Source organism: Scophthalmus maximus, chromosome 16 (assembly GCF_022379125.1).
Source record: "Scophthalmus maximus strain ysfricsl-2021 chromosome 16, ASM2237912v1, whole genome shotgun sequence".
Classification (NCBI taxonomy): Eukaryota; Metazoa; Chordata; class Actinopteri; order Pleuronectiformes; family Scophthalmidae; genus Scophthalmus; species Scophthalmus maximus.
Genome location: NC_061530.1, coordinates 7,059,955 through 7,086,858, shown reverse-complemented (window position 1 = coordinate 7,086,858; position 26,904 = coordinate 7,059,955). Strand labels below are relative to the sequence as shown.

The following is a 26,904-nucleotide window of genomic DNA, read 5'->3' as shown; positions in this document are numbered from 1 at the left end:
TAGGTAAGGGAGATTAAAGCAGTGAGAAGGAAACCTGTTGTTACAACTGTCACTTGAATATATTATCAAGTGGTAATAACTTGCCTGTGCTACAGAATGACCTGTTTCAATTCAATTCAAGTGTTGTGCCACAGCATATAGGAAAATGTATTAGACACCCAGCTAGATTCCACTGTTTGACCCATTGATCATGCAACGTAGCTGCTGTTAGTTTTCCTGTAACAAATGCAGCATAATATTTCTTATATTGCACACAGGGAAATAACCATCTAATCCTGTGTCACTTCTCTTTTATGGCATTTGGTACAGCTGCCTGACAGTAGTTTTAGTTTAAAAATGCCCAGAATATTCAGGCTATTTGTATTTACAGATTGACTATTGTCAGTATTCAGTCATTGGATTAGACTGAGAGTGTACTCGAAGCATCACAACAGAGACGGTCTCCAGTTGTTGCTCCAGGTGTCCTTGTTCCGTTTGCGCGCCCCGTGTCCTAGTTACTGTGAATTAGTGAGTGTGAAATGCCAAAGGATCAGCATAAAAAGAAAATGCCTACAGTCCCACAAACGGCATTGATGAAATGCACACAATTTTAAAACACACAGGAACAGATACACACTCGTGCCTAAACGCTCTGTCCTGGTTCCACAGCCTCTGTCTCATTCATAATAGTCCAAACTCAGTGATGGTGTCAGCACTGAGAGTGCTTACCGAGGCGCTTTTCTCTAGCCTGGTTTGGTTTTAATGCAAAGGGGTAAACCACTCTGTCATGCCAGGCACATATTGGCCGTGGACTAATTTACGGGGAGGAACGGTAGGCGCTAACTGGGTTAACTGGCTGTGGAAGTGTTGAGGAGCCGAATCCATAGATTCTCTGTGGCCCTCGCGTGGAACTGTGATTAAGAGTCTTGCTGGTGGCTTCAGGCAGCCTGAGAATGGCAACACCGAGGCAGGGACGCTGCTGTTGACTCATTCTTACTTGATTCGTCAACATGTTGTCTGTTTTTCAGAGATGACTTAGTCAATGAGTTCTTCATTCAGCAGATTCTTTGGTATTAAAATCAGAGTGTCTACAGGTTGTGTACTCTTTCTTTTTTTTTCAATCGCGGTGGCTACTGCAACAACAGATCTTTTATTTATTATAAACAAACTATTTTTTTGTGCCAGAAAGGAACAACTCAACTTTAGAAACTTCCATGAATTCATGGAAGTTGAATTCATGTCACATATCTACACCACATGGCCAAATGTATATGGACACCCTAGCAAAAATGTTTGGGGTTTTGACTCTGTGAGCATTGTTATGCTGCTTAAACTGTGAAAGCTTTCCACCAGAATTTGCTCCCATTCAGCCACAAGAGCATTACTGAGGTCTGATGTTGGTTTTCTGAATTATCTGCACCAAAATGTGAAAACCCAATTCTTTTGTGGTGCTGATTTTTGGCCTTTGGTTCATGTTAAAACAGGAAAAGGCCTTCGCCAAACTGTTACCACTGAGCTGGATGCACACTGTTGACTGAACTGTCATAACAGGATGTAGCTTTAAGATTTCCCCTCACCAGGACTTAGGGGCTAAGCAGTTCCAGACCAAAGATACGATATACACAGATCCTGCTGGGCATATTGTCTATCGTTAAGCATTGGCAATCAACACAATGGAAACATTTTTTTAAAGGAATAAATCCGCCATTTATTTTCTAACCGTCAACAAATCCCTCAAGAAGACAAAAATAAACAAAGCTCTAGTCCGTCTGTCAATTATTTTATTTTTCCATCTCTCCTATGCCTCTTAGCCCCGAGTTAATTTGTTTTGATTTAAAGTGTAAATCTTAATTTTAGTCAGTGGTCACAAATATATATTTTCAGTTAAGTTCGGTTATTTCCTTCTTAAACAACTGGAGATATGTAGTTTTTTAGCAAATGTTACCCAAACAGTGGGTATGTAGTGGGTTTCTAGTGTATCTGTTTGTATTGGACTACTGTGTCTATGTTCATGGTAGTGAAGGATTATGTCCTGAGTCTAATGTTCATAACAACAAGGCACATCAGGCTTACAGTAGATTACACAAACAATGCTTGAGATTGTTTTACTACTAAAATGACATAGGATTTTGTAGAGCTGCAGCAATTTATCAATAGGTGATCGACTACTAAATGAATCGCCAACTTGTTTAAACTGAATGTTTTTGGTTTGTGGACAAAACAAAACAGTCACCATTTTATGACATATTTTGGACCAAACAACTAATAGATTGATTGAGAAAAATACTCCCTAGATTGATTGATAATGAAAATAATTGTTAGTCGCAGCCCTAGAATATTGCCAGACATAACCTTTAAGAATAATTATCAGCCAGTGTCTAGCGCTTCTCGTCCAAAATGGCCAGCAAATATAAACATTGAACTTGACCCTCTTGTATTAAGTATGAGGTGTGTCACCACGTCGCTTGGTCAACAAAGAGTGATTAGACCAGATACACTGGAACGTGAGACAAATTCCAAGAGTCTCCAGATTGTCACAGGAAAACAAACACCAGCTACAATTTCCGATTATTGGGTCAAACAATGGAATTCATGCGGGTGTCTTACCATTTCTCTCATAGGCTACAACACCATGTAATGCTTAAACAGTTCATTCCGTAGCACATTCAATTATTCTCGAACATAAAGGTCACTGCAGTTATAAAAATAATTTGTTCTCAATGCGATAACATAACGCATATCATGCCAATAGGTAATCGCTTATGGGGGAGGGGGGGTGTAGATGGTGTATGAGAACTGTTGGAAAACTATTATTGTAAACTGTCTCCTAGTAAAGTTATACAGTAGACCTCAAAGACATTTTTATCTGTGCTCTCAGGGAAATGACTCATCCACCAGACTCTATTGAAGGTGTGAACGAAAAGGCTGTTGAGAATTTTTGAAAAGCTTTTTACATTTTTGCGTTTGTGTGTCAGTGAGGCCCCCCCTGAGGTCTTGTCTCGGGTCGTCGTCCCCGTGGCTGGAGTCACCTCGGCCAGATAACGTGTCATCCTGTGAAAGGAGGGCTGTCCTCTGGAGGGGGGAACAAAAAGAAAGAAGCTGTGATTGAGTGACGAGGTCTGCGTGGGGAGTCTGTTAGTGTGGGGAAGAAAGGAGGAAGCATAGGTACATAAGAATAATGTAATAACCAAGATTTGAGAAGTTTTGCTGATGTAAAAATCTCTAAAATCGTATTTTAGAATTGTATCATTATTGACTGACAGACCAGAATGTGGGCAAGATTGTGAGACACACTCAAGTGGCACAAAGGTACACTTCCTGCTTTATCAAGTGATTTCAAGCAGGATTACTTTCTTTACTTAATACAAAAGAAAAGACTTAAAAAATGAAGCCTAACTAGTCGCTTTGGTAAATCAACTTGTGGTTAACTTGTGGTTAACCCAACTCAAGCTTTTGCAGTTAAGTGGGGCTAGTGACACCCTGATTTTCCCTCTAGCACAATCATCAGGTAAAAAAAATTCAATCATAGATCCAATTGTAGCATCTAGTCTTTTTCTAAATCTTAGCTTGGTAGTCATATCAAACAATGTCCTGTCCTGTGCAACAGTGCTTGCTGTCTCCTTTCTACTCATGACTCTGCCAACCCTGTCTGTCTGGGCAAGATATGTCTAGATATGAGTCCTCAACTTCCCATGACCTCCTCATGCACTTCATCTCCAGAGCTTCCTCCTTTTTTTTAGCCTCTTGACCACCAGCCACCAGCCTCGCCTGATACAGCCCCTATCTGGGTTCCTGTCACCGTCCATTCCCCTGCACTCACCTACTGTAGATGAGGGTGCCATTGCAGGAACTGAAGGGGGAGGAGTGCAGACTTGTTATTGGGCTGTAGCCCGAGCTGTGGTGGAAGAGAGAATGACAATAAAGTTCGGAAACTTAAGTCAGAGTTTGGGAAGGGCACTAGTCAGTTCTGTGACGGTAAATCCCATTACAGTGAGTGTGACAGATTGGTATAGACAAAAAAAAACCTCCAGGTGTAGGGAAGACTTCAAATAGGAATTCAGCAGGCAGAAATGAAAATGTGATGTATACAAATTTAAAAAGTAGGTGCAAACGTTACGAGAAAGGATACAGGGGTGAGACAAATGAAGGGAGAGGGGGCGCACTGATGGTAGAGGGAGGTGAGGTGGTGCAAATGCAGTCAGATTTGACTAATTACGGTCCTGCATCACTTGAAACTTCAATGAGTGTGTTCACAGTTATGAGTAATTTCACACGGAGAAAAATGCTTCAGGGAGAGACAGCACTCTGCGTTCAATGTATATCATAATGTAGCTTTGTACTGTAACAAATAATTCCTTCAGGCTTGCTGTTGTCTCACTAAAAAGTCAATTCTTCTGGATTTCTATACTGTGCTGATGGTAAAATATACCTTGATCTTTTACAGGGCTTGTAAACAAGCATTTGGTAAAAGATGAGAAGGGGAATTATAGTTCACCAACTGTGACCCATCCCACAAGTTCTCTCATTCATCGATTTAATACTTAACGAAAAATGTCGCCATTCTTGCTTTTCTACCATTTCTCTAATTGCCATCTTCCCGTTCCCCTCTCTATTCTGTAGCTCTCCACCTATCTGCGGCTTCCTGGGCGACTATGCTTTCGTCATTTGTGGCTTGTTGGACCTGTACGAGGCCACGCTGCAGACAGAGTGGTTGCAGTGGGCCGAGGAGCTGCAGCTCCGGCAGGACGTGCTCTTCTGGGATCACCAGGGAGGAGGCTACTTCTGCAGCGATCCCAGCGACAGCACTGTACTGCTGCAACTCAAAGAGGGTGAGGTCAATCAGTCACCCCATATCAGCGGCCTAGATCAATAATTTCCCAGGTGATGAAATTAGGCCTCACCTCATGAGACTGCATATTTTTGTCATGTCCCATCCTTTACCACAACAATACAACATTTTAATTCCCAGCAAGCTTGTATGATAGACAATAACATCCTGCAGAAAGACAACTGAGGGTTACAAGAAATGTGACATTTCATCATATTTTAACATCCTTGTATTATTCAACCTTACATAAATACTCTAATTATTAGTTTTTTTTATCAGGGTTTTTATTAACTTTCTATAGGTGATGCCAGGTAGGGATGAATGAATCACACACGTCTATCTTGAACCCAACTGTCATAATCATATAAACAAGAAGCTCCGTGAGGCCCCTTATAGACACTGGAACACTTTTTCTACATGTGTCCACATCAATCCGGAGATTTTCCAAAAACTGAGACTTTGGGAACACAGCTGTCCCTGCTCTAGTTTGAAAACCTGAAGGTTGTGTTTTATTCTGGACCTTCTGAAACTGAGACTTTTGGAAACGATGCAGACCGTTGTTCGCTTCCTGATCACAACGTGTTGGTGAATGCAACAGGGATAATGAATAACAAGCATTGCTGAATTCGTTGTCTTTGTTAGGAGCCGTTGTGCAGTTAAATTCTGCACTACTCTGATTCATCACCCTATAATGCTATATGCTGCCTACATGTTTTTCAAGCGATCTGTGACAATTCCCGTGGGAAGTCCAGTGTATGTGACAGGTCATGTGATATGCATTTTCAGGCGTGTTATTATGATGGAGTTAATTTCAGATAAGGAGCTAGGCTTTTGTTTAAAAATGCAGAGTGGGCGCCCCCTGTGGACAGTGTTTTATTCCACCTTGCGGCCTTAAGCCTTTCCCCCTTTCATGCTTGTCCGTCCTGTCATTAAAGGCTAAAATTCCCACCAAAATTTTTAAGGAAGGAACTGCAATTTTATAGCTTAGAGGGGCTTTAACACCTGCTCAGCATTAACACTGTTGTTCAACTAGTGTTATATTGACCATATTAACAATCTCACTTTAATGCTAACATTTGCTGTTAAACAATCAACTCAAAGTAGAGCTGAGGCTGACTGGTCAACCGATCTTCCAAAGTTATTGATATTCATGCTGAGGGGAACAGGAAAACTTGAACCAAATGTTATGGAATCCATCCACCAATTGTCAACTCAGGTTGGCTCTACATGAAAGGTAAGGGGGTTAACCAAAGTCATAAGAATTCATTCTTTGGAAACAATGCCAAATGATGTGCCACATCATGGTGTAGGTGTTGAGATATTTCAACAGTGTCAGTAGGTTCCATCCTTTAGAGACAACGAATGTTTTTACAAGGTCTTTTAGCAATCCATCCTGTAACTGCTGAGATACTTCAAGTGGTGGACTACATAACTGAGAAGGAACTTAGTAAGGCACTGATGCTACGGCTGCTGGGGGGGATTGATGGACATGTAATTAGATTCATGGTACTACTGCAGCAGCATTACCCCTGTGGCTTCAAAGATGGATGGGTAGCTCAGACAGATGAATAAATACAGGCTTTGAAGCACCACTGCAGACATTTAGGTAATAGAAACACATTGCTGTAATTTGATCCCCATCGATTTGAATGAACAAAAGAAGCATGAACGAATGGCTGTGATTTATTTGAACAACATGTGTTAATGGATGAGTGTAATCATTCATTCATTTATCTATTCAACCCTTGAGTCTCGCCTGTCTATATCCTCCACCTTGTTGATTAATCCAGAGCTTAACAAGATGGAAGCTTCTGCTGTACTATCGCAGCCAGTTTGACTCCATCGCTACAGGGCAGCCACAGGAGAGAAGACAGGCAAGGGTAGGTGGATGGATGGTTAGACGAGCAGCTAGAGAATAACGGCAGAGGAATATTGACCTCCCTTATCTACCTCTAGTGAGATGCAGCGCTCACTCACTTTCTCACAGTTGAAGTCCTCCAGCATGAAAGCACTGAAAGACTGATGCTCTGAACCTTCGGCTCCTTTGATCACCAACACCTTTCAAACCTGTCTCCGTTCTGTCAGAACGTCTGACAGATTGAAATAGCACACACAATGAACAGCGGGAATATGGAATCCTCGATCTCCTCCACCTCATCTAATTAATATTGTAACTTCATCCTTCATTCTCCACTTTTATTTTTTTAAATCAACTGTATTGTACTTCTTTGTCTTTAGTGTTGCTCTCCAACCGTCTGCTAGTTTGGTTTCAAGCTGCAAAAGTTCTAAAAGCTGGTAGAAAAGTCTACGTTTGGTGATGTCGATGCCCTTCCTGCTGCAACTATTTCCTGCAAGACTAGGAAATATATCTCATGTATATCGTAATATATCATTGTCGGTCAGCTCAGGAGACGTTTTAAAATGATATGTTAAAAGTTGTACTTTTAAAGATGTCATATGACATCGTACCCAATGTATAACTTTAGTTATGCTAGCAGCTTGAATCAAAGGATGGCAGTGTCAGTCGTTTGGTTGTTTCGTTGATTGCCCTGGTCCAGACTAATATATCCCAACAAATATTAGATGGATTCGGTACAGATATTCATCATGCCCAGAGGATGGATCTCAATGGCATTGGTGATTCTCTGAGGTTTTGTCTAATACCACCACGAGGTAGACATTTGTGGTTTTAGCTGTTGATCCATCCAATAGTTTTGTAACAGGCATTGATGTTCTCCTCAGAATGAAATGTAACAACTTGGCGATACCCTGACTTTTTATCTTGTGCCAACATCAGGCCAAAAGTTTAATTTATAGCACGACACAAGCTTGTTTCGTCAACCTAACAAGGTCATTGAACTTCAGTGACCTCCCCAGTCCCTAAATCGGATCCCAGTGGAACACCTTTGGGATGCAGTGGAACCGGAGTTTCGCAGTACGAACGTGCAACTGAAAAGTCTGTAGAAATAATTGGTCAACATTGAGTAGATTCCCAAAAGGAATGTTTCCAACATCTTGTGGAATCCATGTCATGATAAATTGACAGTTTTGAAAGCAACGAGAAGGAAGTATCTAGTAATTGTATGATGTTCGTACGAAATTGCTCGCAGAGTGTATACGATATATATGGAAGATGAATAACAAATAGTATCAACAGTCAAGGTCTGCCTTACATCTTTTTTTCTAATCCATGAAGATGGACAGGTAGTCTGCTCTCTTTACGAATAAGAGCATCTTATTATCAGTATGTGGTTTGATGTTGCTAAGCTGCTTTACCTCCCAGTGTCTGTTGATAAATGAGGGTTTTAGTACCAAAGGCACTGATGGGATATAAATATAAGTGGCTCCGACCTTGATGTGCACTACAGCCCTTCCTCAGCTGCCGGCAGCTCCAAGAAGCTGACACCTTGTCGACATGCAGACATTTACCTTTGATCTGTCAGTGCAGAGTTTCAAAACCTGGATCTAGTTTAGTTTAGTCTAGTTTTTGTTCTCACTGTTGAGCTTATCTGTCTGACGGTGCGCATCTATTCAAATGGCTTGTTTCTCCCGCATTTGAATATTTTTTTTTTTCTAAAATTCTTGCCGTCTCTACTCAGCATGATATCTTTCTCATAGCACAATATGCACAACCAGTAGACCAATTTTCTTATCTGAATGCACCTCATACTGTGTCTTTTCTAGTTACTTACCTTTTTTTTTTCTCAGTTAGAAAATGTTTACTTTATTGTATGGCCATTTCATGAAGCAAAATAAAAAACAAAAACCCTACTAATAGATATGTTTGGGTCTTCCATGTTTGTGGTCTGTATGCTGTTAATCAGAATGAATGTATACAAGGCTGCCTCTCATATTATGTGACAGAACTCTCCAAATTGAGAATTCTAAAATTTTCTGGTTTAATGTTTCATGTGCCACAACTCTATAAAAAAAATTATAATACATTTTTGATAAAAGAAATTATACATGGACACAAACTCACATGCCTGTGACAAACTCAATGCCTCTGAACTATTTGGTGCAAATAGTTCGGACAGGAACAAGATACCACAGATGGGTGATGGGAACAGCGAAAAGCTAGTTATTGTTGTTCAGAGCTGTTGACAGATCAGAGATGATGGTGACAGTGTGTATGTGTGTGTGGCCTGTCTCGCCATTTCACCTGCATCTGTGTGTTTATCGGATCTGACGTGTGAGAGGTTTCTCATCATCTGAGAGGATTGGAAAAGAAAAGAAAAAAATGAATCTGTTTTTGCCTGTGATAAATGTTTATGCACTCTCTTGTGTCTTGCGCTTTTCGGGTAATATCTTCATGGTTGAACGCACTCATTGTAAGTCACTTTGGAAAAAAGCGTCAGCTAAATGAATGTAGTGCGATGTAATGATTGACTGTGCCGTTATGTGGGTGCCGCCGTGTAGGGTTGAAGCCCATTAGTGACGCTACAGCCGCTGCAGTGTGGGTACCTGTCTCAGCAGCGTCGCCTGTCACCACAAGACGAATTACCCCACCATGCTGTCACTCTACATCTCGCAGCCCTGCCATAGTCCGCTGTGCATGTTTGTGTTTGATAAGAAGGGTGAAAGTGATATACAGTCTCTGTTCTGCCTATTTATTTGAACATATCTGCTGTGTTTGTTAAAATATTTTTCCCACTTTAACAGACATTAGAAAATTTCCATCAAAAAAATACATCAGCTCGAGGCCAGTTCAGTTCAGAAGCATCAGTGTCTGTATCAACTTTCAAAAACTGGTACAAATGTAGTTAGTGTTTTTAGTGCAGTAAGTGTGTTTCTGGGTTATTGCATCACTGCTTTGGGACTTCGATGAGTCTTCTTCTACCGTACGCTCTTCCATAGGGCTCTTTAAGAGGAGAAATGTGAAAACTCTGTGTGCGTGCGTGCGTGCGTGCGTGCGTGCGTGCGTGCGTGCGTGCGTGCGTGTGCGTGCGGCGTCATTGCCGTGGGGGAGCTGAAACGCAGCAGGATAAAATCAAACAATTTCTGCGGTTCAGTCATGCATCGGTGTTCACGTGCATCTGTATGTGATCATGAATTCATGCTTGTCATAAGAAGTATTGTATATTCACTGTACAGCTTGTGTGCGTGTGCACGTGTGTGACACGGGGGCTCTTTGTTCTTTTTAGTTTTTAACCAAAAATTTGAGTCTGACTTCAAAGCTCCGTGTCTTTCTCTCACTCTCTTAGACACACACACACACACACGCACATTCAGGCATCAGGGTAATGTTAAGCGGCAGACATGTGGCGAGGTCATAGGTCATGAGAAGATCACCTCCAGGCTCTCGCTGGACACTGATAAGAGATAAGGACCAATCACTTAACAGGACTAAGTCATGAGGTCATCTGTTAGTTCCATCACATCACACATTGTGTTGTCGCTTGTCCACACGGGGGGTGTCTCGTATTTTATCATCATGCTGTCATTCCTGCTAGTTGGACAAATTGTAACAGAACGTTTAATGGTTTGGACCAGAGCCATCACATGTGGTATTGGTTGTAAGAGTAGAGACATAATATCTGTTGTACGCCCATCCTGTAAATCTTCCTTTTGACTCTGTGCCATCATCTTATGTTATTGTTTTATCATTGTTTATATCATTACTATCCTTCATCGTGTAGGCTATGTTGCTTTTTAAAATGTTTTGCCTCTATCATGTGTAAAGATATGTATATATTAAAAAAACAGCTGATGCTCAATCAATCAGAGTATCTCCCAACTCAGCCATTCCCCTCAGCTCTTTGTTGCTCTTCAGCCTGATTGAAACCTAAATTTAAAATCTTTGTGTCTCTCAGACCAAGACGGAGCTGAGCCCAGCGCAAACTCGGTGTCGGCGTCCAATCTCCTTCGTCTGTCCCACTACACCGGAAGACAGGATTGGCTTCAGCGGTCCCAACAACTGCTGACGGCTTTCTCTGAACGTTTGACCCGGGTTCCCATAGCCCTGCCGGAAATGGTCCGGTCTCTCATGGCCCAGCACTACACGCTCAAACAGGTTAATCTCACCTTCACACACAGTACACAAATTAAAGGAGATTTACTTTGTGTTCACAACTCAAGTCATTTTGTGTTTGTGTTTTTGCGCTGTGTTTTACCATTAAAGCTACAGTGTGTAATATTTAGAAGAAATTTTTTCACAGAAATTTAATATATTGTCCATAAGTATGTGTTCATAAATGTATAATCACCTGCAACAAAGAACCAAGGTTTTTTTGTCAACTTTGAATAAGTTAAATATAGTGACGTGAGGCGGCCCAGACCCCCGTGTGAGTCTCCATGTTTCCTACGTCATGTTGAATACAGTTGCACAAAACAGTCCAGAATACTTTGCATTCACGTTGGATTTTCAGCGGTGCCAGAAACTGGAAATGGAATAAGCGGTGCGCCATCAAAAAGTATGTCCCCTGTCAGTTGCTCAGTTGGTTGTGGTTTGCAACTTTACCACCAGATGCCGCCAGAAAAGTACAAAAATTACATACTGGGGCTTTAAAGCTTTTTTCAGAGTAACCAAAGATGCTATGATGTATATACCAATATACATTGTTGTGCTGTCTGTAAAAATGTTCATCTACTACTGTACTTTTTAATCTGCTTTATCCCAGGGATCAATCAAAAACTTTTGGAACTAGTGAATGTGTTTGACTGGGACAGTTGAACCACCATTGTAGCCTGGGGAGTGGGTGTATCTACCTCGCTTGTTAGCCTAAATTAATTTTCATGTCCGCTCACTGAAAGTAAGTGCCTCTGATTTTCCTGACGAACTGTCTGAGAACAATACATATACCAACAAGAAGTAAACCGAACAATACACAGCATCAGAACAAAAGCTGAGCAAGGCTCTGGTGAAACAATGAACCTCCCCGCACCGGCTGTGCTGACTCAGTTTCATTACGCTTCGAAGAGACAATCAGTGCAACTAAACTACTCTGCTAAATCAGGCCCAAGTGCTACAGAGGAGAGTGAGATTTTATTTACAGATTCCAAGTTTTTTGTTGTTAATCTTACAGTATTCTCATTGTACAGTCCTGATCACTTCACAAAACAAAAAATTCAGCCAGGTTGTAAGTGCTCACCACTCGTGAACACTTTTATGCCATATAAAGGTTTTAAATTATACATTTGGTCATAAGCTTTATTTGTAAGGAGAGTATCTCAAGGTAAAAATGCACAGTTTTAAAGTTGTTTTTTTTAATAGCATCTCCATTCACTTTCTGTTATTAATAATGGATGCCTTTTCTACTACAGTTGCTGCATCGCAATAAAAAAAAGAAATGGTTGTGGTGGAGGCTTAAAGCACATTTATATAAACCCTGTTAGGATGAACCTCTGCTTGCAAAGGTACCTCCTGCAACAGCAGGTTGATACTGTATGTTAATATATATATATATATATATATATATTTATTTTTTTTTAAACTTTTTTAATTTAGGTCGTTCGAGGACAATTGCTCGATCTCAGCTCTCTGCATATATGCACACTTTAGCCCTGGACAAACAGACTCTCGAAATACTTCTTGGCCTGTTTTTTAAACTGCTGTCAAGCATTTAAAGGGCTGTTTGAGCTGTTGAGCATCAGTTATATAATCAGGTTTGAAACATTAACACCCTCAGTTAGCCTGAAACCACAGAAACCAAAGTACAAGCAAAGCACAGCAGTTACCCTGAAGTATCTTGATATTAGTAGTATCACACTAAAGCTGGGCTCAGACTAGAGGAATTCAGAGCAGATTTAAACCCGGTTCGGCCCCCCTGAGATCGGAGGAGAAAATCTGGTCGGGAACCTTGGTCAGTACCGATGTTTGGCCCAGATTAACTGGTACTTTGAAAGGGTTTACAGGAGCATTCGCAAACCTCCTGAACCACCCACAGAGTCATCAGCGCCGCCCCGATAACAAATATCAAACATGTTAGATAATTATGACTTAAAATCGCGATGATTACGTCAGTACTTTCCTAGTAGAACCAATGAGAGTGGTTAGTCAAGCAACAATGTTGCCAAGTTCACGTTTCTAGCAGTGCTGTCTGTTGAAATGGCAACTGCGAAAAAACTGCAAAGCATTTTTAACCGAAGGAGCAAGTTGTCGCACGAAGCCAGTGTCCATTGTCACGTCAGTGAGGTGATGTGACGTAGCAAGCAATAATCTTAAAAATACACTGTCTTGTACCATTATTTTGAATCTTGTACTGTGTGCACGTTTGAGATTACAGGGAAGAATATCTGCAAAGAGTCGAGTCCTCAAGTGCGTGATGCAAACCCATTTTAAAAAATCGGTCTGAGCTCATCGTAAGAAAACTTTTTGCTTGAAATCAGTTGCTGCACAGTCAAAAAAGGAAAAAAAACCAAGCCAAGGTGGATAGTTAGCCCTCTCTCTGTCACATGTGACCTGCGGAGGATGAATCAGGGCAGCAGGCCGAGGGTAACAAGCTCAGAGGTGAGGCAAGGTGAGGCGGTCCCAGGGAAAAACACCTGCCTCCCTTGTTATCGCTACAAATTCAGTTCTGACCTCTGTCACTTTCTCCCCCTCTTCCCTCCTTTTATGCATCACCTTTCCCCTCTTATTTCACTCCACTCATTCTCTTTCATCTCATTAACTGTCGCTCCTCGTCCCTATTCCCTTCCCCGTCTCATGTTCCGTCCTCTTCTTTAATTTGTCTTAGATCGTGATCTGTGGCCAGAGGGATGCCCCAGACACCACAAGCCTTCTAGCAGCAGTCAACTCCCTCTTCCTACCACATAAGGTAAGTATTTGAGAGTCTGTTTGAAATAGTGATCATCCTGACAAACTTGTCATCGGAACAATCGTGTCATCAGTCCCTAAAGCAAGTTACAGCGCATGCATTAATTAACTCCGCCATCAGTACCTTTAATAGTGGCAGCAGCCTCTCAGTTACCTTGGAAACATACAAACACACACTAACATGCACACACAGATGCTAAGTGGGACCGACCTAGGACAGTGCCTGGAGTGTTGGCTGGTCTAAGTGTGGTTCTTGAAAGGTCAGCCCAAGTCTCTTTCTATCTCTCTCCCCATAATAACTTCCAAGCTATCTATTTTTAAGCATTAGTTGACCTTTGAGCCCTTTTTTAACTTCTAAATGCCTGGTGGATCCTTAATTTGTGTGTGTGTGTTCCTGCCAGACCTGACACAGTGCTGTTGTTTATGAATCGAACAGCTGTCAGTCTGAGTCAGTCTTGAATTCGGTACATCAGTGTTTCCCATGGCCACGATTATCAGAAGCATCAACCTCAAAGTTTGAGGTCAATCTTTATTTCTGTAATGCAGGATATTTATTTTTATTTCAAAAATATTGAGCTAAAGTGGCAAACCATCAGTATTGGAGCTGGGCCTTCAAGTCAGCATGAGGCATACATCAGTATAATTGCAGCATTGAAAATCAGCAATGCGGCATAAAAGTGATAACCAGCTTATATTCCTTTAGTCCGTAAGGGTCCACAGATCCAAAGTATCAAAAGGGGTTTTCATCATAGTCTTCCATGTTGTGAATATTGCCATATTGTCAACTCCCTTGCAGTCTGTCGGGTAACACTTTCAACATGAATCTAGATAAATCACATCCCTGGAATGTCAGCTAGTTCGACAGCTACCATAGATTGAAGACAACCTGCCACAAACTATATTGCTTTAAAATTTTAATATAATCTCATAAAAAGAGAGACATTGTTTAAGCAGAATATCAGAGAAATGTTCATTCTGGTATCAAACCTGCCAGTTTTGTTTCTGACCTATATTTCCCCTCTACTTTACCATCCACTCTCCAATCACTTTGCAATCTGAGCTGTCTGATCTGCTCAGGTGCTTAAAACCCCCAGGCTGAATAAAAGTAAACCCCAAGAGTTAGCTCTGGTCTTTAGTCTTCAGGGAGGCCAAGAGAAATGAGTTTTGGTCCCGCCCAGTATAAATCACATTGTGAGTGGTTCATTCAGCTGCCACGTTCAAAACAAACATGCGCTGCCTTCTGTCCTGGTTATGAGGTCCTGAACAATGAGTGAGCCAGCTAGCCTTTTCTCTGCCTAGAAAACTAAAAGTTAAATATGTGTCTTAAATTACTGAAAACGCTTTCTCTGAAGGCCAACTTGATTTGAATGTCCCCTTCTTTTAAAGAAAATGTCTTTCGACACCATAAACAAGCGTGTTTTGTCTATTGGACATTGTGTCTTAAATTGTTACGAATATAGTGTGACGGTATTGCCTCATGTCGGACGCTCTTTAATGTGATATGACTGCATCGTGAAGTTATCCTTTGTTCAGTTTGGCTGCAGTGTCTTCTGGAGAATCTTGGTGGGACTCACCCTGGTTAAGTCGACAAGACGTATTATTTTTAGGCAAAAATACACCCATGTTACTGTAGTGAATTCCAAAGAGTAGCAGACTTTTGCGGACACGTGTGTACCTGCAGTGAGAGATGGAATTGAGATTTATATCCAGAGTAAACTGGATCGCCACTATTCTGATTGTGTGAGGCTGCTAACCGAGTTCTCGACTGGGCCCCTATTGTAATATAGATGAGTTTTGCAGTGTCAGGCCGTGGCTGCAATAATATCAGGCCATTGCAGATCCCTGCAGAGAGGCCGAGAGCATATAGAGCCATTATCAGGATAGTTCTATTATTAAGCGGGCTACACGTTATGTTCTGTCACATTCAGCCAGGAGCAGTTGCATACTAGATTTCATTACAGTCCAGGTAGTCACATGGGGTCTGTTTAAATTTAGAATGAGAGGGACTGGCAGTAGTTTTATGTTTTAACATTTGTGACCTGCTACAACCTTGTGTATTTGAGTATGTGAGGGTCAACACGCTTGCAATATGGCCTCTTCAGTCTAGTTAACACAATCCAAATAGCTATTTCGTGCATTACGTTCTAATAAGTCCTCAGCCTGATTGAGGGTGTTGGTCCGTGTCTGCTAATGAGTGCAGTAATGGTCGGAGTGAGGACATGTGAAGAAAGGCGTTTTAAAGGCCTCGTACAGCGGAGGATGAGAAATAGATGACGGTGACCACAGGAAGAGAGCGGTCTTCACTCTCAGGAGCAATCGGAAGGTAAATGAGGAAAAGAAGTGGGACAAGACTCAGTGTCACTTTTTTTTATTACTAAATAAACTAACTATAATTTTATTATATCTGGCATAAAATGGCACATAATCTCTTCAGTTGACTCCACGTCACTTCAGTTGTTATGCTCGCTCAGTGTCAGAGTTTTCTCCTAATGAGCCTCAGAGTGAGATGGAGGGGGAAGTGGGAAAGTACTGAATGAGCCGGGGGAAAAAGTGTGTCTGTGTGTGTGTCTGTGTGTGTGTGTGTGTAGATGTGAAGGTGTGTATGCCTCCAGATGTTGTGAAAACAGCTGGCCATTAGTGTCAGTAGCAGCTATCTTTGCCAGGCAGAGATGTGATGATCCAGCACAAGACACACACACACACACACACACACACACACACACACACACACACACACACACACACACACACACACACACACACACACACACACACACACACACACACAGTATGTATGTTTGGGTTTATAAAAGGCTATAGAAAGACACCACCCTCTACATGTACAAGCTTTAAAAGCTGTAAAAGTCTTGATGTCACTTATTCCTTAGCCTAATGGAAACTTGAAAGGTTTTGCTTTTTGCCTTTCTGACTTATTGTTGGAGAAAACAAGCTTTTTGAAGACATTACCTTACTTTGAAATTGTGGTTGGTGCTTTTCACAATTTCTAACATTTTATATAGTAAGAGATTAATTTAATCCAATATATGATAATAACAGATAACCCAGTGAACAGCGGAAAAAGAAAGGATAATATTAATTGGAACTAAAACCAATTATACTAGTTGGGGAATGGGAATCAGATAAAAAATAAAGTGTTTGATGGAGTCAAAAGAGTGAATTATGTGAGTGCTAAGGGTGGGATGTTAACTAAGATAAACAGAAGAGGCAGAAGAAGTGAGTGAGTGAGGGGATTGTGCTTTGCGTTACATTAGGTAACTGTGAGCAGAGAACAGGTCTAATTTAAATCCAATTACTCCTCGCCTGTTTTCCTGGTTCAAGGCCGGCGTGCTCTCATTGCGCAGAATGAGGTGCTAATCCAAACACACACACACACACACACACACACACACACACACACGCACAGACGCACAGGCACACGCGTTCTGACATCTTTACTTCATTTAATTTATGTACCATTGCAACCACAAGTGCTTCTCAATTCACTCCAGCAGTTCGAGCTTCTGCTGCATTTTTCCCCTCATCGGAATCAATTACAGCCTGAACAGTACGGAAACATCGTCCTTGATTGTAATTGCTGAAATATATTGTGGTTCATTTTTCTATTCCACAGAAAAATTGCTTGATTAGAGCTGGGTGGAGGTTTGTTGATTGTGGAGGCTCTTAAATTTGAAGAGGGTGGGAAGAGCAGAACTGGTGAAGCCGTCTTTCTCGCCATTCCTCCCCTCCTCGTCTTACTCACCCTGTGCCTGTTCCTCTGCCCTGTGTATGTGTATGTGTATGTGGGTTTGTGTTTCTGTTTCTGTTTCTGTTCTTCTTGGCACTGAGGTCGTTCTATGTCTCCTTCCTCGCTCTCTGTCTCCCTCTTATGGAGGTGTGAAATGATGTATGAAAGGTTTTGGGGAAGGGAAGGGAAACAGTCATGGATGTGGGCAGAGCCCGGCAGCAGGAAACACTGTGGTCCAATTTATGACTTTGTCTTTGGATACTGTCATGACCTGTCATCAGGTGATCACAACAAAGAGGGAGACGACACCATGTAAAATGTCTAAACAAGTCTTTATTAAACCAGATTAGACCAAATTAAATAACCAAATTAACTATACGTATATTCATAATGGGAAGTGGAAATCAGTGAGGTCGGTGGTGTAGGTTGTGCGTGAGTGACAGATGGGTGTGTACTGGTGTTGTAAAGTGTAAACATAGCAACAAAGCACTTAGGGCAGCATATCCAAATCAAACCGATGAAGCATTTACATCGGATGTGTTTTTTGTAGTCCATCTTCGGAAATGTGTAGTTATTTTGTCCTTTGAATGATACCACTGTGATGCTCTCAACTTTTCAGAAACTTTATGACTCAGCTGCGTTTCATCTTAATCATAACAACGTCTCTGATTTGGTTTCTATTGGACTCTAACTGGTTGCATTAGCTCTGTTTCATGGGTGTGATTTGAATAATTTTTAGATTACAGCTGGATTTATTTAATCTGTTCTGGAAGTTGCACCCAGTGGAAAAAACCCCGCCCTTGCATGCTCCTCTAAATTCACTCCTTACTCTCTTACTCTGTGTTATTTGGTGTACGATATTTTATACCGTCCCTGAACGTCCCCGTCAGTGCCCATCATCTTGGCTAGAGAGTAAGAGAGAGAAAAGTACAGTGTAGCACCAGATTTCCTCCAATATGTAGAGTAATATAATATCTGGTCCCTCTCTGGTTTTCTTTCTGAAACACATTTTCACTGAATGGAATCAATCCAGCTAAAAAGAAGATTTATATTAATGGAGCATAGTTTTTTTCCTGTGTTGTCAGTGTTGTCCTGGTGATAAAGCAAAAAAGCATGTTGGCAGTAGTGTTGACAGCGGTTCAAAAGTATGAATTCATGTCACGGTAAGATTTACGTAGGTCGTAGGTCCTTTTATGAGTTCAATACTGTTTTACAAGGACTAGAATTCCCATTGTGAATTCCCATTGTTGTTAGTCTGCCTCCTGTCAGTGCTGCTTATTAATCAACTGTGCTTTTGCCCCAAAGATGTTCCAAGTTAATCGAAGGTAGACGGTGACACATAGCTCCTATTTTTTATTTTTTTTATTTAATTGCAAAAGTGAAAGGGGAAGTTGTCTGTGGCTGATGTTGAGAAGGACCACGAGACGCTGGTGTTAGTGAAATGTGCCGAAAGACCCAAGGGTATAACAGGAATTTACAGGATTCAAGGAATTCCTTGAGGGTGATAACTGTAAGTAGACAGTTTCCACGTTTACTCCTGAGGAAGAGAGCGCGAGTGGAACAGAGGATATAGATTTGAGAGGAGGAGGAACGACAGCACCGTGGCCTTTAAGAGGAGTGTTGCTCCTTTTTCTGAAAGCATCCGTTGGGGGATTCAACTGGGAATACCTAACAAGACCTCAGAGACGCAGGGAGGAGTTAGCGGGATGACAGGGAGGGCAGCCGGAGGGAGTGAGGGAAGGAGATAGAGAGGCTAACTAGCATTAGTAGCAACACAATACAGAGGAGGATTAGATCTGGACAGTCTCACAGTCCTCCTCCGTGACCTCTGACCTACCTCACTTCAATCTGCTGCTGTTTTAGCCCTGCAATCCTTCCTCCCCGCTCCATCACAATCCCTCTGTTGGCTCATCAAGGGCTGCGTCTGTGTGTGGTAGTGTGTGCTATATTGAGTTTCCTGTTCTCTGTTAATGACCAGTCAGAGAGCCGAACCCAGGTTGATGGACAGCTGTGGGAAAGGTCCCAGGTGGTTCCTGTCGCAGAAGAGTGTTTTCCGGACCGACTGTAGCCAGACAGCCATTCATCCCTTTTCCTTAATTCTTACTTTAAAGTTACCTCCATTCTTTCTCAACTTGTTTATCTGAAATGTTTTGTATCTTAATGAGTGATATTGTTTTTCTCTTCTATCTACTAATTCCACCATGTGCCAGTACATCCATTTGACTATGGGGGAGGTGTGTGAACTGTATATAATCCTCTGCCTCTGGCTGTATGGTGTAAGTGTACGTCGGCTTTAGTCGTGCGTGACTCTCCACGGATATCCACATCTCAGCTTGGTAAATAAAACCCACGCTGAACAGATAAGAAGCCTATGTGCGCGTGCATTTGAACACACACACACACACACACACACACACACACACACACACACACACACACACCCACACTCTCACACTCACACAGTGAGAGTTGCAGATGCCCACGTGTTTGCATCACCCTATTGCTCTATCTTTATCTTCATAGGCTGTGGATGTTTGCCTCTGGTATACTCATGGATATAGTGTGTGGTTAATAGTTGTCCAAGTTCAGTTATCCATCGTTCTATTTATGAAGCCAGGTTTACCTTGGGCTATGGGGTTGGGAAGAGGTAGTATAACTTTTTGTTTTGGTAGATATTATGTAATGCATGCAAATACATAATTATACAGTTTGCATCGGCAAGGATCTATTTCCCAATCGGAGCACAGATTTATAAAAACATTTGTAACTACTGTTTAAAATTGGAAAAACATCATGAATCAGCATACACATTAAGACTGCTGTCAAATCTTAAACTTTGGAAAAGAATAAATACAACTAACCAGTTTGCGTGGCCAAAAATAGAGGAGATGCTAAACTTGTCCAATAACTCTTTGGCAGTTGAAGGTAAGGAAAGCAGTTATGAGCATTTTGTGTATTCTTGGTGCCAGGACTCGGCTTTGCAGCTACACTTTTCCCCACAGCGAAGTGTGTCCAGTGAAGAAACATCCTGCATCAACATATCTCTGAAATTCACACTATAGATGCAGTTCAGCGAGAACAGCCTGACCTCAAACGGATTACTCTCCAAATAGCAGTCCTGATTTTGTTCAGATTTTGTTCCCATCTGTTTTTATATACCTAAATTTACTTACACTCACTGTCTCAACGTGCTCCATCGTCTGCCTTCTTTATTTACAGAAGTGGCTCTACTGATGCAGCTGCTGTGGTGACTGCACAAAGCTCATCCTAACCATCGTCCTCTCTTGATCCCACCTCTGATCTAATCTGACGAGCCTTTTGGAGGAAACACTCATATCTACATCTCTCATTTCATTCTACCGTTCAAGATGCAGAAAAACCGGCATCAGGCATTTATGATTCAACTGTGCATTACTGATTTGCAATTAAGTTTGCAACCAAACTTGAAATTCTGTTAAATTTGCCATTTGATAATGAAATAATGAGCAAAAGAGTGTTTCAAATTTTATTGATTTCCTGCCTGCGAAGGATTCATATTAATTTCCAGTCCAAAATCCCAAAACAATTCCAATTAAATGAAATAAATCAGCTTCAGTGCATAGCTGCCATTGCAGAGCTAAATCAGATTTACCCTCGTTATAATATCATATTAAATATGGGTCAAATCTGAATCTTCTTTTCTATATATTTTTTGCAAGTTCAAGTAGATTTAACAAAAATCCTCAGGGGGGCTCAACAACAACAACAACATCCTGTTTGATGTTTAAGTCTGTGTAGACCACCCATAGGGTGGATTTACAGTAAATAATTTTGTAAATAATTTATGCTTGAATCTCAATTACAATATTGGTGAGAAAATATCATCTTTAATCTTTAACACATCCTGCAAAACAAGACACACACACACACACACATACACACACATACATACATATACACATTTATAAAGAATTATTTGTAAGCTGTTCTCTGACACTAGAACTTGACACCAACATTCTGCTCATCTTTCTCAGTTATTTTTTCCCCACCCGCTGTACTGTACATGGAGCACCATTTACTTAGTAGATCACGTTGCACTGTCATTAAAAGACAGCATATGTCTGTGTACATATACATTACTGTAGCATCAAATGAGATGTGGGCCTGTGTGCACAGATGACTTCCTCCACAGTGTGATGTAACAGCCCTTATGTTGTAGCCGCAAACACTTTCACACTTGATATGAGACTCGGTTTCTTTACACCTGCCTGCTAAGTTTTCCGTTTCTGGCGTCCATTTGGAAAGAATCTGAATTTTTGATCACGTTTTGTGATTATAAAGCGCCGTGTGCCTGGGAGCTAATGAAACACCTCTCGTGGAGCCCAGCAGTCTTTAAACTCACACATACAGTAGAGTCAGTGACCAGTGGTTCAGCGGAGTGACCCTGACTATATAAACATGAGCACCCGAAACAGGAGCCAAGCCCTGTGGCTTGATGCAGTTAATACTGGAAATATATGTACAGTCAACAATCAAGCTTTGTTAGAATTGTACAAATAGTCAATAACTCTCTTGCACAAGTCTATGAAGGTTAATCTTCATTTTAACATTAACAACACATTAGTTTTACATTAACAACTATTTGTACCGTTGACTGTGGATATAAAACAACAGTGAACAACATCTGTACTCGGAAAAGTACGTAGGAAAATTTAAAGTTGAAAATAAGCTTGTCAGAGCTGGTGAAGAAACTACAATTCTGCATTGTATGGGTGTTCCTAAATTGCCTAAAAGATATCTGTGGTGCTTGCCTTCAATTTCTTGTTACTTAGTGGCAATGGTGGAAGAAGAACTCACATCACTTACTTATGTAAAAGTAGGTATACCATAATGTATCATGATTTCATTACAAGTAAAATCCTGCATTCAACTTCCTGCTCGAGTAAAACATCATACCAGCAAGATCCACTTAGTCAAATTATTTATCATGCAGCATGGCCTCTTTCTGATGGAGGACCCCACACAAGCTATTATCTTGTGCATCATATGAAAATAGAAAAAAATCTGTCTTTTTCCCAGCATAGCTTTGCATTACATCAAAGTGAGAAGGTTTTAATCAGAAACCAACCTCCATTGTCATATGATCTTTTGGCTAGATCGCCCACCCCTAGTAACAATCGTAGGTATTTTCTCAGACGGGTGTAGTACTCGGAGCTAAACACTGTTCAACATCAAACTGCTCAAAGTCCAAGATACTACGACAGCATAGTAACCACGTTGCCGTCAACCTTTTGCCAGGTTGCACGGACGATGATGTCCTAAAATACAACGTCATCGGTGTTACTCGCGTGCCAGGGTAGCGCTGTACCTGATGCAATGATACGTATCTACCTTCCCAATCTTGTCACCTTCTCATCTGGTGTATTTTAAGACGTCTGGCTCATTCTTGGCAATATTCATATGTCACATTTGATCTTCTTCACATCTTGAACCTGGCATGACCGTTCGTGACTTCACCAAATGAGAACTCCCTTTCATCTTAAACGCAACATAAGCTGATGAAGTGTGTCAGAGGTGTCGGGGCCTGATTGAGGAGAGGGGTTGCTGTTGATTCTGCTCTGGCACCGAGGCGTTGTCACAGCGTCGCCTCAGACACCGGTGATTCAGTGGAGAGGGCCCTGTAGAGACTGTCAGCAGCTGACAGGCGCCTCGCCCACTCCCCGCAACTCAGGTCGGAAGACACACAAGTGAGCGTGTGTGTCTAGTTGAGAAGCACTGTTTTTTGTTAGTTGACAATGGATGTGTTTTTCTTTGATTGGAGCAAGCACATTGTTTAAAATCTTTAAATCTTCCATTTGACAACGAACTTGGCTCCGTGATTCTCCAGCGTGCATATCACTTAAGAAATAGATGACAGGATTTTGATTCATTGTTGAGTTACTTGTTGTTTGTTCTATGTTATTGCATGCATGTGTGTAGGTGCCAGTTGGATGAAGCTTCTAAATCTAAATACAGTTTTATTTTCATCCCCTTCCTTTGTATGTAGTGTTTGAGATACGCTAGGCCGATATCATTACATGCACCAGTACATAAACCATTACAATATTTTTGGTAGTAAGTCATCATGAACAATTGTGAATCTTTTTTTTTATCAGATATTCACTTGTGTGTGTGCGTGATATTCTCTTTGAAAAATGCAAGATTGATCTGACCTGTATTCTGATACAAAATGAATTGTGCTTTATATTTTTAAAAGCAGGAGCTTTTATATTATTACTCAAATCTCAGTAGGATCGCAAAATAGATTTACACATCTGTGCAAATTTGAGACTTGCACATAATGACTTTTTCTTTATACTGTAAAATATTTTGCTGGCGTAAACGTCCGCCTCCAGTGAATTATAGAATCCCATTGTTGGATGCTCAAATTGGAGTTTGGTTGAACTGAAATTGAGCTTTGACTGTTAAACACGCCTCCGTCTGGATGTCAGAGCCTCCACCACAGCCAGTGCAGCCCTCAGCTATAAACAAATGAGAGGGGAGAGAGTTCAGTTACTAAAGTGTTCAATAAGAGGTGTGGAATTATATATATATATTTAAGAAAGCATAGAAACAGTTGAATGGAAACAGCATGTGCAAGCACCCCTGCGGCTCTGTCGCATATCTGAGTGTCCAAGTGTGAATGTGTGCGTCGGTTTCTGTCTTGCACGCGCGTGTGTGAGAGTGAGACAAAACAACCCAGTGAGAAGGATGTAGGAAGTAAATCTCCTCATGCTTGGCTGCACACGGCACTATTCACAGCCGCCGTCATCACTCTTCGTCAGGTATGACATAGGCTCTCCGAAGTGTGTGTTTGGTGTGTTTCTCAGGCTCTAAACTCGCAGACAGAGTTTGGCTCGCGAGTGGAGGGCATGCCGGCTGGTTAGAAACTGAGCGGGAGAGAAAACATTAACATTGTGTGTGTGTGTGTGTGTGTGTGTGTGTGTGTGTGTGTGTGTGTGTGTGTGTGTGTGTGTGTGTGTGTGTGTGTGTGTGTGTGTGTGTGTGTGTGTGTGTGTGTGTGTGTGTGTGTGTGTGTGTGTGTGTGTGTGTGTGTGTGTGTGTGTGTGTGTGTTAGGAAGCCCAGGTACACAGTGTTCTTTTTAAATGTCTGAGCTCCAGTGGTTTGGCTGAGAGGGAGAGTGGGGGGAGCTCTCAGGGTTGGGACATTTAATGGGGGAGGGGGGGTTGTGCGTGTGTGTGTCTTGATCTGTGTTTGTTTCAGGGGTTGCCCAGTGTATGAAGGGACTGTGTGGGAATTCGACTGTGCTCTCATGTGTATCCAACTGTGCTGTCTGCTACAGCTTTTTACGCATACGCTTTCTCTCTCTCTCGCTCTTACACACACACACACACACGTACGTTGTGCAGAGCACAAGATTCAAGACCACACACTTTGCCTTCAATTCATCACATTTACAAGACTTGTTTATACATTCACACATAATCTATCTCTCTATCTCTCTCTGCAGCTTTCTCCATCACACACACACACACACACACACACACACACACACACACACAAGCTCACACCCACACAAGCTCACACCCACACGCGCGTCCAATCGATTCCCTGGAGACGTGTGCTGCTGGATAGTGTTGTTGTGACACAGACAGACTACAGCGTGACCTTTAAGTTGAGGGCATGTGGCTGGATGTGGTCTGCACCCGGGAGGGGACTGCATGAAGCTGACAGGCAAAGAGAAGAGTCAAGACAAGGAGGATAAGGTTCATCATGGCAGGGGAAATCCTCCTCTCGTCTCCATAGCAACGGTCACACCATCATGACCACATTCCATCACACTCCTCACACAGTCTTCTCCTGTGTGTCTGCGTGTCTGTCTTGAAGTCTAAAAAAAATCCAACTGCCACCCCCCACGGCGTTCTGTGTGAATCTATAATTTGGTGTGTCAGTGATACGGTTATTTATGCCCAGAGCTGCGTCTTACAGGAGTTCCTGCATCACTGTAGAGAATAATATGAGATAAGGGAACGGAATCACTTCATCACCTAAGGAGACATTTTTCATTCACCACGCAGCACATTTAGAAACCTCCACCACTGCTGACGCTGTCTTCGATGACGGGAGACGGGCGTTGATAGGTCCTTGGAATTAGAGGCGCAGATGGCTGCCGGCACAAATGAGGAGCTAAATGGCTGAGCGGAGCACTCGGGACACATTGAGGGTGGCCGACAAATAAGAGTGCGAGTCTCATTGAGAACAGGATGGAGAGGATGTGAAAAGTTTTTGCATGACGCTATGGGTAAACGCTTGCTGGCAGGCCTAATGTGGACTGAGGAGGAGTGTGCGCTCTGATGGGCAGAGTGAGGAAGAGGCCAGGAATGAGCATGCTGGACATGGTGCACCCACACACGTGTGACATTATTGGATGCCAGTGCTGATATGATACCTGAGTTTCAGTAAGTTTAAATTGACAAGATGTCAACTCAAGGTTCAGGTACTTTAAAGCCTTTTTCTTTCTTGGTTTTTTCTTTTTGATAAAGAAAGACCAATCGGCCACAAAACAACCTTGTCTAAAAATTTGATCAGCAATAATCTTAATCAAAAATAATAATAATCATTGAAATTCTGATCAGATGTTCAGTGGCAGCATGCGGATAACATCGAGAAAAGACCCGCACTGCTGGAGACGTTCTCAACACTCAGTGCTACAGGCACAACGTGTAGGATTAAAGCCCCGTGGTTTTTTCATTGGGAAAGTATTTAAACCCTTGACACATGGACATGGAGTTTTTGTATATATGCAGTGTCTAACCAACATTGAAACTACATCTCAGGAGCCTGCAGCCATATACATAATATCTGCATTTTCTGCTGAACGCAGTCGTATTGACTTTCAGTCTTCAGCCATGTCTTCCCTGGCAGAGGTTCACCTGGGATGACATGTGTCTCCTCATTCTATCTCCCCCCCCCCCTGTCCTTTCATCACTCTGTCTGGCCTCGTTGTTTACGTTGTCATCTCTCACTCCGCTGTGAACCAGAGGTGGTTCGGGGCCAGGGAGGAAATGAAACGTGTTTGACAGGAAGCCACCGTGGGGATGGACAGGGCAGCCCTCTTTATACGCACGCACGCACGCACGCACGCACACGCACACACAAGGGTGTGAATGTTACACACGTCACCGTGAGTCACATTCACAGTCTTGTCAATACAATCATATATTTAAAGGGTTTGTTTGTTTGTTAACTTATTTATTGGGTGAGACCGAGCCCACGCTGTCTTCACTGTCAACACTGTCAACGCCGTCTCTCGTAGCGGTGGAGTTGAGGGTCTCTTTGGGACGGGGCACGTGAACCACATATCCATCTACTCGCTCTGTTGTCTTTCCTCTGCCTTACGTGGCCCATGGCCGCCTGCACTGACCTGCGACTGATTGTGATATTTTTGTAGGCGGTTTGATTTTGGCTCACAAAATCAATGTCCACGTAACTTGAAATGGATATGGCTGTAAACCCTGTGAAAAATAGAAAGCCTTCACACCCTTTGGCTTATTAAAGATAAAGATATGAATGTATCGCATCCCCATACTACCTATGTAAACAAATTCAAATGCATA

The 26,904-nt window shown here is 41.9% G+C and overlaps 1 protein-coding gene across 3 annotated transcripts in view; it reads left to right on the top strand.

Moving 5' to 3' along the window:
- The window catches only part of spata20 (spermatogenesis associated 20), a 37,128-nt gene that overhangs the window by 9,156 nt on the left and 1,068 nt on the right, over positions 1–26,904 (top strand). For 2 of the 3 annotated variants that reach the window (XM_035612605.2, XM_047327806.1), the window contains exons 13-15: positions 4,600–4,808; positions 10,621–10,820; positions 13,483–13,563. In XM_035612605.2, the coding sequence (XP_035468498.2) occupies positions 4,600–4,808; positions 10,621–10,820; positions 13,483–13,563 (490 nt within the window). Of the gene's footprint in view, positions 1–4,599; positions 4,809–10,620; positions 10,821–13,482; positions 13,564–20,526; positions 21,010–26,904 lie in introns of those variants that run through there. The other variant, XM_047327805.1, reaches the window with a different exon arrangement.